The following is a 17,718-nucleotide window of genomic DNA, read 5'->3' as shown; positions in this document are numbered from 1 at the left end:
TAAATAACCTGATATGGTTCAGCAGACCATTTTAATGTGGTATCATAGCTAGCGAGGCAGAAACAGAAATCATCAAACCAGCTTATTAAAATAGAAATTCAGTCCACTTTTTGATATGCCCTACAGGAATAATCTATTTAAACAAGGACTGGAAGAAAAAGAAAGTTCATTTCACAAAATGTTGTAAAAGAAAATTAACCAGACAGATACCAGTTCTGACAGTGTAGTGATATACTGTGCCAATGTTTCCCTAGGTGTGCGCATTCATGTGTGCGCGTGTGTGTGGGGCGGGGGGGGGGGGCTGGGGGGGGGGCAAGTCCACTTACACTCAGATACTTGTGTTGGTGGTGGGAAACTCCTTAGAATTCGTCGTCAGATGTGATCAGCAGGACTTTGTCTGACTTCTTGGAGCCCTTGCTGGCGCTGCCTGTGCTTGGCCTGCCGTTGCCCTGGCCGGCCGGCACCACCTCCTGGGTAGACTGCTGGGTATACTGCTGGTAGGCTGGGGAGAAGTTGTGGATGGCATCCTGGACCATGTCCCCAGGGTTGATAGTCTCCTTCAGTCCACTGGAGATGCTCTGCATGGGGGCGATGTTGTCTACGAGATAATGTATTCCCACAGTCATTTAACCGGTTTACAAGACACCACTCTTTGGATCAGTGTATCAAACCAATAGGAAATACATTCTCAACGACAATGCACTGAATGAAACTCATTAAGAAAAACTCCCCTAGTTCAGAATGCAAGCTCAAAACCCCTCTCTCCTATGGCTTAATTGGTATTAAGCATGTGCTCAGCCCTTGCACACTGTTCTCAGCCACATTTTAGAGTTCCTCAATTCTGTGTCGATAGATGACAATCTAGATAAAGCTGACAGGGATACTAGCAGCGTTCTGGTGCCCGATCCGCCTTCCCTCCCAGTCACTAGCTGTGCACCTCTTCCAAAGATGGTGCAGGCTGACACCCTGTCATTCCAGGATTTTCTTTCCCTCGGAGCGGCCAGTGCAGACAGACCCAATGCTGGCTTCCATTTTAGGGTCAGCCACAGTGTGGTGTGTCACTGGAGGGAAGGCGGGATCGGGCACCAGAACGTCGCTGCGCTTCAGGTCTGTGGTTTGGTTGGCCTCCCTGACCCCCACAGCACTGAAAACACCTTCTCACACGGCCGACCTGCTGACACTTCCAAGCCCAGAATGGGGGGGTGAATATATATCGGACTCTACAACTCTGACCTTCAAGTCAGCAGCCCTATCACAACACAGAAATTGACTAGACTTAACTTGACTAGTCTTAACAGTAGAAACACCAAAAGCTACTCCCTCTTCCTTCAATTGCTTTTCCTAAATAGGTGTATTTTACATTGTTCAGTTGTCAGAATTCTAAAATCACAAACCGACAAATACATACCAACTATGTACCATTTGTTTTAAAATATTACACCCCACCCCGAATCCCTACCTAACCCGCCAAAATGATACAGCACTTGGTGTTGGTGCCGAGGCAGTTGCAAATCGCTACCCAGGCGCTAATCACCCATCACTGAACAGAATGTCAATAGATGAATGGGCGATATCCCAAGATAAAAAGATCAGAACCTTGATTGAATTCTAATTAACTTAAAAATGAGGATGAGGAGGTTTAATGTTGATGAAGAATATGGAAGCAGCATTTGTCAAATCCTTTTATCTCTAGCCTTAATAATCAAAACTAATCGTTTTATTTTATTTAGGAGAAACAAAACAAACATAGCCTACCAACTGTCAATACATTTTCACTGAATATTTTACAAAATATTCAGCTTCTTATGTAATTCAAATGTATTACAATAGATAATTTTTTATGAAACAAAATAGAAACTATATCCTTGACTATGCAACAAAATGTTAGTGAAACTGAATATGAAGTACAGAACTATACCTGCCGACTTGTCATTGAGTCTCCCTGCCTGTGACAAGACAGCCACCGAGGCTGCGGCAGGTCATCCCCAGACACAGCAGCGTCCACCCGGCAGGAAGACAATGACAAGTTGGCAGGTGCACATGGGACAAGACCAAAAAAAAAAAAACTCTGTGCAGTGCAACAGTTGTTTGCAGGGCTTGCTCACACAAACAAAGCTGTGTGAAATGATTATTGCGTAAATGGATGGGTGATGGCACAAAAGTGTCCAGGTTCTGATACCATCTACAAATGACTTAATGTATACAGCTCTGGAGAAAATGAAAAGGCCACTGCACCTTTCTCTTTCCTTTCCAAAAAAAATCGAAAAGGAACGTTTTGAGTGAGGAACAGAAGGGTTCAAATTAAGAGACCACTGCAAATCGAATGCTTCTGTTGTGCAGTGGCCTCTTAATTCTTTCCAGAGCTGTATATTGATATATTGAATTAAATCAAGTCCAGTTTGTTATGTAAGCTACTGTAAATAATTTTTTGAAATGGTCTGCATGCAAAGCATTCTTGTCTGCGAATAATTGACAATTTGTTTTACTTTCCACATGGTTAAAATAAGTAAAATAAGTAACTGGATTGTACTACTCCGCAAATCGAATTAACAAGTAAAATTCAGTGCATGATACTGAATTGGCTTTACTTCAAGAGAACACTGTGCTGCCATATACCAGAGCTTATGCCTTGGTAGAACAATACAAGAGGCTACATACCCTCGGATCTATCCATTTTATTTCTATGAATAAGCTATTTATTTGTTTATGTTGGGTTTATCAAGCATCTGCGCTTTTATCAAGCATCTGTGCTATAATGCATATCCTGTGCAAAAAAAATATTTAATCTAACCACAATGGCTAAACGGCGTTAGCTCTAGCGAATACTGGGGGTCTGTAAAGCCTGGCAGATCTAGTGTAATTGGAATAATTTTGTTGATGTTTATGCAGGCCAGTCATACAGAGCAGCGGTAAATGATGACATTCGAATTGGTGCTTTGGAAAGAAATAACTCTGTGTGACGTACCACGTGTCCCCACTGAGAAGAATATTTAAATTCTCAACCATACATCCAAACCATAAGTCCAAAAACTCCCCAGACAGTAGTCTGGATTTCCGCTGCGTTTTATCTTAAAGTTTAGACCACAATAAAATGTAATTTGCATTTTAACTTTCTTTGGCTATATTATCATTCATTTTGAATGAATAGCAACTACAGCAAATTAATAATAAATGTCATACGTGAGCATGACAAAGGCCAAACATGGATGAAATTACTGAATCATTTTGTACCAAGTTTCTTTTGATCACTCTGCAAGATGAAGAGAACACTTATCAGTCAAATTAAATGTAGATGGAACATTTCACACTTAATCAGAACTTCAGCAATTCCTTTGCTACTGCACATCTTTGTCTCCTCTAGCTCACGGCCTTAGCAGGACCGCTGTTGCAGGAAAGCACTAGGAACCGAGATGATTGATATCATTGCCGAAGGCTTTTCCCTTGGTCTCCATTTGTCTTCTGCTCATGTGAATGTTACTGGTGTCAGATTGTTACTGCGACTCAGCGTAGAGAGGCTAAGAAATGCTCTTCATCTTTCTATGGTGTGCTTTGCTGTGCTAGCATCTATCCTGTGAGCCGTGACTAACGCTGAACACCCTGAGGGTCTAAGGTACCATCACTCTGCTGACCTCAGGCCTGGCTGGCTCTCACTGTTCGCTCTGGCCATTTCTCTCTGACACGTTTCCTACTCCCTGTTTACATCCAGGAATGGGAGAGAAAACTGCACTGCCTCTCTCCTATGGCCCTTTTGCTGTGGGAATACAGTCAAGAATCAAGTTACTGCCGTTAGTTGCAGGAGAGCAGGACTATCAGCCGTGGAATGAATCAGTTAATAAAAATGGAATGACCCTGTCACCAGAGGACCCCCGCCCCGTCGATGTGTAGAAGCGCCGTAGTTACCGTGTGGTCCCGGCAGTTCGTTCTTCTTCTCCTGGTACACGGTACACGTGAAGGCGTAGCGCAAGGCGATAGCAGCGAAGAACATCTCGATACAGATTATGAAGTTCTGCCAGCCTGCTGCCACGGTGCCAGCGCCCACCTCATGGCCGTCGATGAACAGAGCTTTAGGGATGACCCCACAGCGCTCCAGGATGGCCAGCACCATACCTAAACAACAGCAACAGACCAAAACACTGCCATGAGTTACTCGAGCTTTTTGATTCTGGAGCAAATCTGACAAATCGGCTCCTCAAAATAATAGCTTAATTTGTCTGAAAACCAAAATGCGGTACAGGCTTTGGAACTTCCACTAAATCCATGTTGTTAACGATTGCTCTACACAAAATGCCACCCCAAAGCAATGACAACTACATTTTTCCTGAGCATCGTAATATTTCACCATTCATTTTATTCATCGTAATATTTCACCATAAATGTTATTCACCGTAATATTTCACCATTTATTTTTAAATGTAGACCTAAATAGGCAATGGACCCATTTTAATGTGCTTTATCCGATTATAAAATACGGAGGGAAATTACAAAATGTAACCTATATTAGTAAAATAAATGTTTTTGTGTGGTTTTCCTTTGTTGATCAGAGTGGATACGACAAATAGGCGACGGAAACACATTTTTCTATTAACTAATAATTTTGTGAAATTACATAACATTGCATTGCAGAACAATTCTAAACTAGGTTTAAACATACTGAAATTAAGAAGCAAATTAATTTCAGTAGATTATCTGAGACGTTTCTGACATCGGCGTAAAACTCCCTTCAGATTGGAATCTCATTACTGTGCAAAAAGAGTTGTCCTAAAAATAACTGCCACAGCCCTAGTTCTACCTCATCACTGATTGCACCCACCTGGAGTCCATGGTCTAAATAAGCCCCTGCTTATAGGGTTGTGATAAAAAAATGGAGTGGAACTGATTTTGACATCCAGGTTTGAATACCACTGCTCGAATGATTTAATCACATCATATTTTGCCAACCCCTCCATGCCTGAACCCCCACTCCCATTGATATAAGCCCATGTAAGGTAAAGTGAACAGGGTACCTTGCCAGAAGGACAGGAAGATGACAGATTTGATAGTGAGGAACTTGAGCACCGGTTCATAAGGCCTGAGCAGTTCACTGGTGGCGAAGTAGAAGAGGAAGAGAGCGTAGAGAGCCAGGCCGACAGAAATGTTGTAGACGATGGTGATGTAGAGGTATCCTCCATTCACACTGCAGAGGTCAACAGAATGGACTGTTATGTCACCGTTATGAACTGTTATGAACACCGTTAGGTCAGTGGAGATGAGTGTACTTCACCTCCTCAATGTTGTTCAAATTCAGTACATCTACACTAGTAACTTCAATTGTGACCTCAACTGCCCAACATTGACAGAAATGCACATTTTCACAGATTTTGTATTTGGGGAAGATCGGTCACATTTTATGTTGATAATCTGCAGTTGCTCCTGTTTTTGTGGCATTTATTATTTGGACGGAATCAGGATTGGTAGAAGGCAGTGCTTAAACAGGTGGAGCAGTAATTATTGTCCACCAGGGGAGCACCAGAGACAGACTGCTCATTCTACTTGGATTCCTTTCTCGGTACAATGGTAATCACAATTATTTTTCTCACCAGGGAGTTCATAACAATTGTTAACTGGATTCCCACCTCCCAAAAGTAAAACAGAAAATAAAAAACTCTGGATAACAGAGATAGATATCCTGGATGTTGGGGTCAAATGAAACATAAAAAACAAAAAAGAAATAACAGTTAATAAAAAGCATAGACATGTAAAGTCGAATGAAATGGAATGTAAGGTTGTGCTCACTTAAAGTCTCCATCATGATATTTGCCAAATGCCTGCAGGAGGATGGTGATGACGGCCATTATGGGTTTGACGACACAGAATTGGAGAGTGGCCTGGATGACAATACAGGATGGGACACGCAATGAACAATGACACAATACGAGAAAGAATGCAGTGGACTACAGTTTCACGCTAGTTACTGCGTTGGAAATGTAGGCTACGGTTACGCCTACATAAACACAGAGTATCCTGGGAAGTGAACTAACATTTTGCGGAAACAGATCATGTCAGTGAATCTGGATCAAAACATGCCTGCATTGAAAATGTTAAAATAAAGTACAGTATGCATTGATTTTGGAGTGCACTAAGGGGCACCCACCAATTCCCCCTGTCTCGCAGACCATTAAATGTGAAAAGATAACTTCAGGCAGGCCTGTGCTTTTGGATTAGAGGTCCTCCTCTTGAAACCAGGGGTAATCTCTAAATGCATTTATTGATCCCTTCTGACTTGTCCTCTAACAGAACAAGAACATATATATTTTTATCCTTTTCAACTTGGCTACCGGAGGGAAAATAACAGCAAGGTTGTGAAACCACCCCACGTCGGCCGTTGGAGTCCAAGCAGAACATGTCAAGTGTTAATCAATCCACTTTTCTGGACATCTTTTTCCAATTCATAGTCTATCCACTGTTTTCAGGATATATCCTTTCATATCCAATTCCCTTTGGTGTAAAAGTAAAAGAACAAGTTGCATCCTGAAGACACTATGGGGACAGTCTCAAGCTGACAGATCATATTATTTCTCGGTGTGCTTTACAGAGGTGGTTTCACCGGTTTCAGATTGCCTTTATTTTCCTTTTTACCCAGTCAATGTTTTCTCCAAAAAGTAGACAGCCAATTATAACTGGCTGCCTTTCCACAATAGGAGTGAACTTGGTAATGAAAAGCTCAATGAGACAGGAGGTGAAATTACAATAAATCACAACTTCATTGGTTTCATCCACCAAGCATAGAGAACATAGATGGCAACTCACCTGTTTACAGAATCTTAAAAAGCCAATAGAGTAGCTTATTCCTCCTAAACAGCAGGTCCCATACACACAGCTGGACCTGGGTTACATAGAAAACATGTTAAAAGCCCTTTATTCTAACAGGTAGTATGAGACCATGGTATTATGAGGTGTCCATTGTCTGAACAATGGGAATGGGAACACTTACTCAATGGGCTTTCCTCGTATCTCAGACATGATGCCACTCTCTCCCCCAAGGTACTCAAAGGAAAGGCTTAGGAAGTTGTAAATCACAAATGCTGGAGAGAAGAGGCAGAAGGTTAATCATACATTCCTTTTTTGCATTATGCTGTTACAATGTTTACAGCACAGATAGTAGTTTGGCAAGTGCAATACTATTCAGAAACCATGAATACATTTACAAAGTTGGAGTTTCACCCTGAAGTTAACGTTAGGTAGGTATATATATTGTAGCTAGGTATATACAGCTCAAGAAAAAATTAAGAGACCACTGCACTTTTTCTTTCCTTTCCAAAAAAGTTGGAAAGGAAGGTTTTGAGTGAGGAACAGAAGGGTTAACATTTATTGACCACTGCAAATTGAACACTTCTGTTCCTCACTCAAAAAAAATTTGGAAAGGAAAGAAAAAGGTTTTTCCAGAGTTGTATATTGTTAGGCAGATATATCTAGGTATTTATTACGTTAGGTAGGTACATCTCCCCACAGGTCAGTTAACAGAAGATGAAATGAACCAACTATTTACTCTCAGTAAATAGAGAATGTTTGGCCAATACAAAACTTCCCTGATAAACATGGATTTCTAAGATGATTGGTAAATCTGTGAGCTGTCTGTGTAATAATCAGGGCCAAATTGTAATGATAATAATGTTTGTAGCTATGAGGTCCCAAATATGAATTTATTGAACCTAAAATTATACATTTTCAGGGGGTTTCAGTTTTGAAAATCTAAGTTTTCACTATGTTTTCTGGCCACCACTAAGAGGCTTTAGATGGTTCTCTGTCTTTCAAAATCCTTTCTAAGCCTTTGTTTCTATTTCAGGTGGGGCTTAAAACAAAGCTGCTGGTCGGGTTTATGCTTGAGTATCAGAGGCACAGAGCTTCACAGAGTACAAAATATCCAAGCTAACTCAAATCAATGCAACGGGCTGTTTTCAAATGCCGTTCATATAGTGCAATTTCCACCAACAATCACAAACCTGTCTCAAACAATCTAGTCTAAAATAATCTGGTCAATAATACATGTAAAATGCTATGGGTTTTACATTTCTCCATATTAAATTACACTTAATCCATTCTGCATGTGATTCACTTGTGTCATTGCTAAAGTACTACATTCTTTTCTAAATGCTTTGTAGCTAAATAACTAGTAAAAAAAAAAAAAACTAATATCTGAGTACAATTTCTGAGACATGAATAATTCATCGGGAAGAATAGCTGCAAGGAATGATGAACATTTCCATTAAGCCTGAATTAAAGGCTGATTTGGGGCATGGAAAATGGTCAACCTCTACCTCTTTCTCAATAAGAAAACAAACATTAGTTTTACTTTAGGTGGTTCATGGATGACATCAATACTGCTATAGTCTCTAGGTGGAAAGGTAGACTTCAAAGAACTGGAGCAGGGTGTGGAAACAGAACACCCTGAGCAACGGGGCCTCTGGTCATAGAGAAGTACTGACAGGTAAAAAAAATAAAAAATGAAACAACAGGTTGGGACAGTCCGTTTTAGCCTTTATACCTATTGCCATGGTGGGTGGGGAGGGGGGGGGGTAGATAACAGCTATTGATTCCTTACTGTCACCTTGTTTCTGCAGTGTAACACTCATTACTGGCCAGACAGGAACCTCCCTGTGTTTGCCAGCTGCTGCCCATACAGGTGCTTCCAGCCCTGGCTGGCTGACATTCAACAGAAAGACTGCAGGGTGGGGGGAGGAGAAGGGCGGGGCTCGTGTGCTTCACTTACCTTCATAGCAGTCTCGGATTGAGTCAAAGTAGACGTAGTACTGGTCGTTGGTGAGGAACAGCAGGCTGAGCCAGGAATCAAAGGCATAGATTGGCACAATGAAAAGAATGCGGATGATGTAGCGCTGCTCGTTGGGGACCGTGTACGACCTCAGATGGGTGTAGATCTAAAAGAGGAGCACACGTATCAAACAGAAAGAGTTGAAGAAAACCTGACAAAGACCAACACGTAGACAATAAAGGTACTGATGTATTGAAATCCACAAATTAGCCCCCAGACCTAGCAACTGTATTCGTAGGAACCACAAATGAGCCAAGCCAACAAGCGTCAAGTGCAGGCTATTCAAAGATACAGTAAGGGTCCTTATGAATAAAGGGCACTTCTTTGGAACCCTCAAGGCACTGCCTGGCTATTACACTAGGAACCCCCGGTTAGAAGGACAGTAAATATAGCATTTATTAAAGTATACGTAAAAAAAGTACAGGGTCTGTAGATTGAGGGTCAAAAGAGAAGAAAAGGTCGAGAGGGACAACAACACAAAACTTGGGATGATAAAGCGATGCTGAAGCGAGCTAACAAGGTGAGCAGAGGATATTTTTGCTGATCATTAGAAAAACATGACTGGGCAAAAAAATTATAATCTACTCTGCTAATAATCTAGTAAAGGGCTACACTGCTTCAACATCTGAAATGTATTATAAACTTTAGTTTCTCTGAATTATTTTAGAACGTAATGATTGCATGATTGCACATTATTATTTTATGAATCCGAAAAAAAAAATGGGAGTTAAGGCCCTGGGTTCAAGAAATGTTCAGAGCATCCACGAAAGAAATATTGGTGACATCAGTAGGTACTGAACAACTCCAATGGAAACTGAAACCTTATTCTCCAGCTACCAATTCAATACAGAACACCAGCAATCAGAGTTGAGCATCACAATTTTACCAAGTTCAATTGGTGCACCCAGGTAATTCTTGACTTCAGGACCAATCGGGCAGCTGCATGCAACATGATAAAATGACCGTTAATGAACATTAGAGGGTCCCCCAGCCAGGGCACGCCGTGTGATACACCGTATGTGTGAGGCAGGCTACAGACTGATGTCCTCCATTTCTCCTGAACGGCTGCGAGAAAGACTGTGGTCCTCCAGGCTCCGCAATGTGCAGCTGACAGGCAGGCAGCGAGACAGAACAGCGCCTAGGGTAATGACTCAGCTCTAGCTTGACCCAATACCTCCCACCGCAGCTGAGCAGTAGCGCAGGTCCAGCCTCGGGTAACTTCAGTTGGTACGTGAGCAGTGTATAACTCCAGTCAATCTCACAACACCCAACCCGACCCCAACAGCTATAAGATCAAATGTTTACATTGGAATAAGAAGGTGCGCTGGTGACTAAAGTGTCGCCACTATGCCCAATAGTGTCAGTGAGAAGGAGAGAGGAGTTGCACACTGATCCAGGTGATGCCGTACACGACACCCAGGCAGAACAAGATGATCACACACACCGTGTGTGTGTGTGTGTGTGTGTGTGTGATATTATGAACATCCTCTCCCTCACAAAACACCTCCGGAGGTCTGATCAGTGTTGTGTGTCAAAGAACATGAGCACCACTGGCTAGTGGAGGGGAACTTGGCGCTCAGTAACAACGCCAAGACGGATATTGTCCAAGGTCAGCGTCGACCAGTTGTACGTGTTGGTGTGCAGAATGGGAATGGATGAGAAGACTCCAGAGGCATGAGAACCTATTGTTCCCAAAAAAGGCACACTAACACAAATTATGAAATTTCAGACACTATAATACATGTATTTCTCCTAGAATCAAAAACATGTCTGCTGTCAATGTGTGACAGAGAAGAAAATTGCCCCAATAGTGTAGTTTTGGTTTGGATCCGACTGCAAACAAAATGCTTTGCTCATGCAAACCTGCCACTGGATGCCTAGTGTGTGACCTGTTCTGATAGACAAAGATATCAGCATTATGAAAGACATCCACAGGTCAGACAGGTCACAGATATGAAGTGTTCCTGAAATAATATTCTGTTAAAATCTCTCTTATGTACAGCAAATGTATTGCAGTTAAATTGTCAGTTTAGGATTTATATACTATTTTCTCAACTATGGTACCCGAAATCCGATGTACAGTACCATTTAAATGTTTGAGTACATGTAGAAAATGTGTTGAAAGCTATTTATCTTGCCAGGAAGTTTTCCTTAGCATGAAAGAAAACACAACATGGCATTACAATAAATAATTTGATAATGAATTTGAAACAGCAGGGCAAGTTGAAGACAGAAAATGCAGTGGATGACCAACATGATGTCTGCATCTGATGAACAGTACTTAAAGGTCACTACCATAAGGGACAGAAGGAAGGACGTCCAGTGCTTGTTCATCTGGCATCAAAGTACACGCTTCGGCATGTTGCAGCTAAGAAACCATTTTTGTGGAAAGGCAAAAAGCTGAGGGGACAATAAGAGTGCTGCAACATGTCTTAAAAGGCCAATTTTTGTAAGACTTTGTGCTGTCGAGGGGCACCCTGAGGCCCAACCCCACTGTAGCAGCCTCATCTACTCATGCATTGCCTGAACGGATCAGGTCCAAACACAACAAAAACATCTCATGAATGACTTTACATGCATCAACACTGCACGAGAACTGGTGGAAAATTGACAATTAAAACATGTCCGGCCTTCAAACTATCTTTAAAGGATTGAACCTGTAAGGCTGAGTAATGGGTTTTTCTAAAGCCTTATGGAGGTCCTGTCGCAGTCTTCCATTTAAATTCAAAATAAATTGTATTTTTATAATTACTCCATTTATATATGATGATTATTATAAATATTTTAACCCTCTCTCCCTTCCCCAATATCATAATAACCAGCTGTATTTACAACCCTATCTCAACACAATAACCTCTTGCTGATTCAGGACAGTTCAAGATAGCAGAGCTGTAGGTTTGTTTTTACTTCACAATCCTTGTTTTTTAATTTTACACAGTCTTACTTAACACTTAATAAAATATAATTGTGAAATTGCCCTGTACCATCTGCTTGATGTATAGTCAGCAATAACAATAAGTGTCAGCTAAAGATAAAGTAACAATCAGAAATGTTGCAACCAGTGAGTGGAAAAGGTCAGCACATGAACTCCAGGGAAACAAAACCCATCATACTGCTATCTGGAAATATTATAATCATCTACATCTTCTATCATAGCCAGCAAACACTCCCTAGGGTTTCCTGTCTATACAACAGCTAAAGGTTGGATGGACATATTTTCAGCAGAGTTTATCGCTCAGCAGCACAATGTGAGGAGAGAGGTTTCACTCCCCGAGCAGCAGAACAACAGACGTCCTCTGATGATAGCCCCCCTCAAAAAATACAAAAAAAAAGAAAGAAAGAAATCCTCTCCTTTTATTACGACGCTTTATGTGACCTGGATAACACCTGCAAATCCCTGCTGATAAAACATGTCATTCAAATGTACACTCTGGAACCCGTGGCCTGATAAGACAACACCACTGTCTCTCCTAAAGGCTAATGCCAGAGTGTAAATAACAATAACTAAATAAAATGCCTTTCAGCACACAATGTGAATCACTCTTAATACGTGGTTAAACGAATTACCACTCTAACCATCCGTCTGATCGATGACTGTTCTGTTTGCATTGTGATCTTATCAGCAGGGTAGCTCAGCTCATATACCATTGTGTGGTGCTGGTCAAGGGAAGTGCCAGCAAATGGCAACACTAATGGATAACGTAATTAAACAAACTACGGCACACTATGTGCAGACAGTAACTTTACTAATAGGAGAAAATAAAATAAAAACTTTAACACTCAGTCTCAGTGGACAACAGTGAGGAGAAAATAACACCGGTCAAAACCGGATATTGGATCAAATGTAAAGTAATAAAAAGAAAAAGCGTATTACTGGACTGCAGAGTGGGACACTTTTCCCTCTCGTAAGGGGATACAACCCACAGCCTTCCTAGCTTCCAGCAGTCATTTACATTGCATTGCACAGAAGTGGTGCAATAGTGACTTTGGCTGGGGCTGTGCTTACTGACTTACAGCAAAGAGGCAGATAACAGACAAATATAAATGAACCTACCTGATGGCATGTGAGTAGCAATGCTGACCAGACAAAGATCCCTGACAGGGCTTGAGCAGTGGTTGTATTCAAGAAGATATTGTGTGCCAGAATATTCCCATTCCCGGTTTGAATTATAGTCAAGTTGGAAAAGTTTGACTTGTTCAGAATTGGAGATGCAAGATCTATGACAGACTGATTTTGGGGGACTCCTAATTCCATCGCCATTTTCTCTGGAGTGCTGTTCATCTGAATGAATACAAAACAATATTTGTTTAGGTAAACTAGGAAGCTCTAGGACAAATCACATATCTTCTGAAACATTTGCATGACTTTCCGTTAAGATAGATAGAGATATATATATATATATATATATATATATATATATATATATATATATATATATTTTATTTATTATTATTTTTTTTTAATAAAAGGGCCTGGTCCTTAAGCAGTGAACTTCTTAACAAGACAAAAAGAAATACAACGACCAGAACTAATTAAATCCCACACGGATTTTTCTAAAGGTGACATGCTTTATACGAACCACTTTACACTAACAGCCTACATGATAATCTGTGCGCAACTTCAATGTGGCATGTCGCGTAGGCAAGTTATATAGCAATTTCTTCCAAAGATGTGTATTACTTTATAACCAACAAACAGTAGGGAAAATAGTGCATCTTACCTTGCTTTTCTGTAGTAGACCCGCTGTCCTTGAACTACCGCTATTTGCGCGTTTACCGAAATAGACTTGCAATTAAACGGATATTGAAAATCGAGCGTGCCCCTTGTCAAAACTACATTTGGATATAATAAATTAATCGAAATACTTTTTCTGATGTTATCAAATAACAGCGAAGTTGTCATGAGAAATGGCTCCCTGACAAATATCAACGGAGGATTCAATAGGCCCTACTTCCTTGTTTTGATGACAGGTGCCAGGTCGTAGTCCACTCCTCACATCCGATAAACTGACTAGCCGAAGTCAATGAAGGTAATAGTAAATCGACAATATATACCGTATGTGTAATTAGTTAAGGTAATAAAGCGAAACACATATAATACCTTGTACACACACTACCTACCAAAGTGACCCTTCTTAATAACCTGCAACTTAAGGTAAACACTTGCAGGTGGATCATGGACATTTAGTCGGAAACGATGAGACACGTAATCCTTGACGTATAGTCACCGTCATGTGACATACACTGACAGGACTAGTGGCCATAAACTATACATAAAAAATATATTAATACAAATTAGTCAAATTAGTACAAACGATAAGGCCAATCAATGGTATGGTTGATGTCCTAAAATATTTACTTGTATTATGAAATAATCCCAGGATGCCTAATGACTCTTTATTTAAAGATAGTTAATGTATATTTTTCTCATTTATTCCATGAGCCTTTTTGGCCCTTGAAATGCTGTTTACATTTGAGGGTGCCATAAAACAAATGCAAAAATATACACATACACATCACTGTTTGGATGATAGGATCTTACAGAGCCCAAGGACTTACCCAGATGAAGTATAACATACAACATACAAAAGGTATAGCAGGAGGCACGTAATGGAATGTCACAAATGGCTAGGCGAACAGCAAACTACAAAAATGTGGTATTTCGATTCAGCTGACCAGGTTTGAAACGGACAGCAGCCTGTCATTTAAGTGAGTGAAAGTGGTGAGAGCAGCAACCTTCTCAAATCAACTGTAACCTGCTACTTTTCATTGGGGAGGCAGATAAATCATTACAAATCTAAGCAAACCCTTTCACATGTGAAAATACAAAAACATATTTACTACACACACTTGATCACTTCAGTTTTTAAACTTTGCTGAGTTTGAAAATTCAACTATATTTTATGGAAAAGATGTTTCAGATAATGGACCATGCTGCCTCATGGACATTACGTAACAGATTATCGAACACTGACTCGAAATAGGTACTCTTAAATTATCGCTATTACATGTTTACATTACGGCCCATTTACAACTTCTAATGTTCATTTGGAATAATGGCAAGTTGGTTCTTGAATTTAACTCGACTTTGATCAGTCATTCACATGAACAACATACACTGTCTGTCACATCCAAGTGTGTATATCAGCCAAACAAGTGGTCTCATTCAGCCTCAGCTTGTCATTTTCAAGGAAATGTTGCTATGGCAACAACTGTGATGATGATGGAGTGTAGGCAATTTCATGTTGACTGTGACTAAAATCATGGGCATAGCAACATGAACTTCACCTGTCATCCCCAAGAATCAGAGTAGAATTTGCTATAGAGTGTTGCCTCATTCAAGCTTTTTGGGGATTCTGCCAGGTACATTTTAAGAGTGAAATTGACTTCACACCGTTAGTCTGACAATGAATGTGGTTTTAAAACAGAGAGGGTTGTCTCAAAGGCTGCGTTTACACAGACGACTAATTGGTCTTGTGGCCAATCACATCAGATTCACATTAATTATATTTGTAGAGCTTATCTGCAAATTGTATGAAACAAATCTGTAGAATTATTTGACCACATTTAAACAGCTGTCCAATACAAATATTTTTCCAATATTGGTCATCTGACTAATCAGTTCTGCTCTTTTAACTGTAATTGGGCAAAATATTGTATTAGGCTACCTAGTAAATACAGCCTTCGTATCTTACTCAATTTAGCTTAATTCTCTATTTGTACACATTCATAATGCACATCTGTACATTTCTGATTTTTTTTTTATAGATTGTGTTAAACTCATTTATAGTACATGTTGCAAAAAGCAATGATTATAATTGAAGTATGGAAAAACATTCAATGGAATAATAGATGGTAAGCACAAAAAGCGGTTTTGCTGATATTGTCTTTATAAGTACAGTAATGTCTTTCCAGCAGTTACCAGACTTGACAACTTTTGATGACATCTTTCATGGCCTTTATTGCTTCTATGGAACTGTCTTTAAGCGCTAAGCCCAGTAGAACAGGTCTGTTGCCAGCCTCTTGAGACACAAATGTCGTCAGATTTTTGGCACAGACATGAGTCAAAACCTACAGGAATAAAAGTACAAGATACTGTTAGGAACAGGATGTCCTGTTGCACGCATTCATATAGCTGGCCTTTTATAATCAAGTACAGTAACAGGCTTTTAATATAAAAAAATGTGTCCAGTAGGGACTTATATGCTTACCTCATCCTTTCCCAACAGAACTTTGGTGGTGAACATGGGAATGCTGATGTCACCTGATCTTGAATCTGGTGTGACAGATACTAAAGTGCCAATCTTTCCATACTGTGTGAGAACTATAAATATGTAGTTGCTGAATTCTGTACAAATAACCTGTGTGGATATTCCATTGATTGTTTTCTCAGCCTGCTTTGACCTGATGAGAGGCTGAGTTGCCATGGTGAATTTGTTCAGTCCTGATACAAAGAAATGACAGAAATGTAAATATATAAGCGACACAAAGCAAAACCGTACATGCTTTTTCTATTGCATCGTTTTAAGCAAAAGACAGCGGTAATAGAAGCTAAAAAAACAACATAGGTGAATAATAAAAGTTACAGAATATTGACCAAGCAGGCTAATAATTATAAAAATCGTAAATTACAGTCATTCAGAGAAGCAACACCTATATCTACGTCCCTTACAAAAACATCAATCGTAAACATGTTTACGTAATCAACTGAGTTAAAGCAAGCTGGAAAAAACCTAGCAAAGGAGACAAGGAGCACCTCTCCCTCACCCCGCTGTTGTGGCATTTACTTTCGGCTAGTCGAAGTAGGATATGCCGAGGCTACACTAACACAGACCGAGGGATACATTACTTTACTAATGTAACGTTTGACATTTCTTTTAAAATATATACATTTTCCAAATATGTGGAATATCCCTCACCGTGTGGCTGTTCGGTGCTAGGCTGTACAATTATATCCGAAGCAAGCATGGGCAATTTTTTACTTTCACTTTGTTAAACGTCCCTCGTTACAAATGTTACACATGCGCACGAAAGAAAATGACACAGAAACGCTGTCTCTTCATAAAGCATATCTGAGAAGATCCGGCAGTGCCTACATTGTAAATGCCAAAGATTAGGCTACATGCTGCACTGATTATTTTAGTTCTAATTGAAGTTTCCATTTTCTTAGTATCATGGTACATTTTATTTTTTTAAGTTAGCATTTCAATCACTGAAAAACTAAACAATCAGAGTTTTCAAACTCAGAGACGCCACATCATACTGTCAGGAACCATTGTGAAGCCGATTCGATAGACCAGTCCAGCGTCTGGGGTTTCACATGTAGAACGGATAATTGAACAAGAAAAACTAGACATGCCCGCGTGTAGAATTGACTGTGGTGAGCCAGGGATGGGGCTTGAAAAGCAGCTATTTATTTACTTAAATCGTGTTCGCGAGATGTATTCGTATTTGGCTTGGTTTACTGCTATTGGAGGTTTCGGACTGCAATGTGTTTTGTTCATACATTTTCACCGGAATCTTGGCGGTGAGCGGAATTCTAACTAGAGTGGCTGGCTGGTTGGAGGCGTGGTCTTGTAACCATGTCCCGGGTTCGAATCTCGTCAAAGCATATTGTGCATTGGGAGTTGTTCCGGATAGAAAATAAAACATTTTGGGTAGGAGTCTATTAGCTTGGCACATCTTGACGTGGCAATATTTGTCCACTCTTCTTTGCAAATGCGCTCCAAATCTGTCAGATTGTGAGGACATCTCTTGGCACAGCCCTCTTCAGATCACCCCACAGATGTTTAATTGGATTCAGGTCTGGGCTCTGGCTGGGCCATTCGAAAACATGAATCTTCTTCTGGTGAATTTTTTGCTTTTGTGGATTTGGATGTGTGCTTTTGGTCGTCGTTTTGCTGAAAGGTGAA

At 40.3% G+C, this 17,718-nt stretch overlaps 2 protein-coding genes across 3 annotated transcripts; both read right to left on the bottom strand.

The window, feature by feature from the left end:
• Nucleotides 1-298: 298 nt before the first annotated feature.
• On the bottom strand, nt 299-13,976 carry tmem184a (transmembrane protein 184a). The gene is made up of 9 exons (XM_010874592.5): nt 13,528-13,976; nt 12,861-13,088; nt 8,747-8,912; nt 6,971-7,061; nt 6,787-6,862; nt 5,773-5,864; nt 5,004-5,173; nt 3,901-4,107; nt 299-598 (listed from the first exon to the last, which is right to left on the bottom strand). The coding sequence occupies exons 2-9, from the start codon at nt 13,086-13,088 to the stop codon at nt 360-362; spliced, it is 1,269 nt and encodes a 422-aa protein (XP_010872894.2). The 5' UTR covers nt 13,528-13,976; the 3' UTR covers nt 299-359.
• A 219-nt stretch (nt 13,977-14,195) lies between these two features.
• psmg3 (proteasome (prosome, macropain) assembly chaperone 3) lies at nt 14,196-16,860 on the bottom strand. Of its 2 annotated transcripts, none has more exons than XM_010874593.3 (3): nt 16,726-16,860; nt 16,018-16,250; nt 14,196-15,877 (listed from the first exon to the last, which is right to left on the bottom strand). In XM_010874593.3, exons 1-3 carry the CDS (start codon nt 16,772-16,774, stop codon nt 15,725-15,727), a joined length of 435 nt encoding a protein of 144 aa, XP_010872895.1. In that variant the 5' UTR covers nt 16,775-16,860; the 3' UTR covers nt 14,196-15,724. The 2 variants fall into 2 exon arrangements, with proteins under 2 accessions (XP_010872895.1, XP_010872896.1); XM_010874594.4 differs by lacking the exon at nt 16,726-16,860 and adding an exon at nt 16,594-16,693.
• Between the last annotated feature and the right edge of the window lie 858 nt (nt 16,861-17,718).

The sequence above is a fragment of the Esox lucius genome, chromosome 11 (assembly GCF_011004845.1).
Source record: "Esox lucius isolate fEsoLuc1 chromosome 11, fEsoLuc1.pri, whole genome shotgun sequence".
Lineage (NCBI taxonomy): Eukaryota > Metazoa > Chordata > Actinopteri > Esociformes > Esocidae > Esox > Esox lucius.
This window is presented reverse-complemented; position numbering and strand designations above follow the sequence as displayed.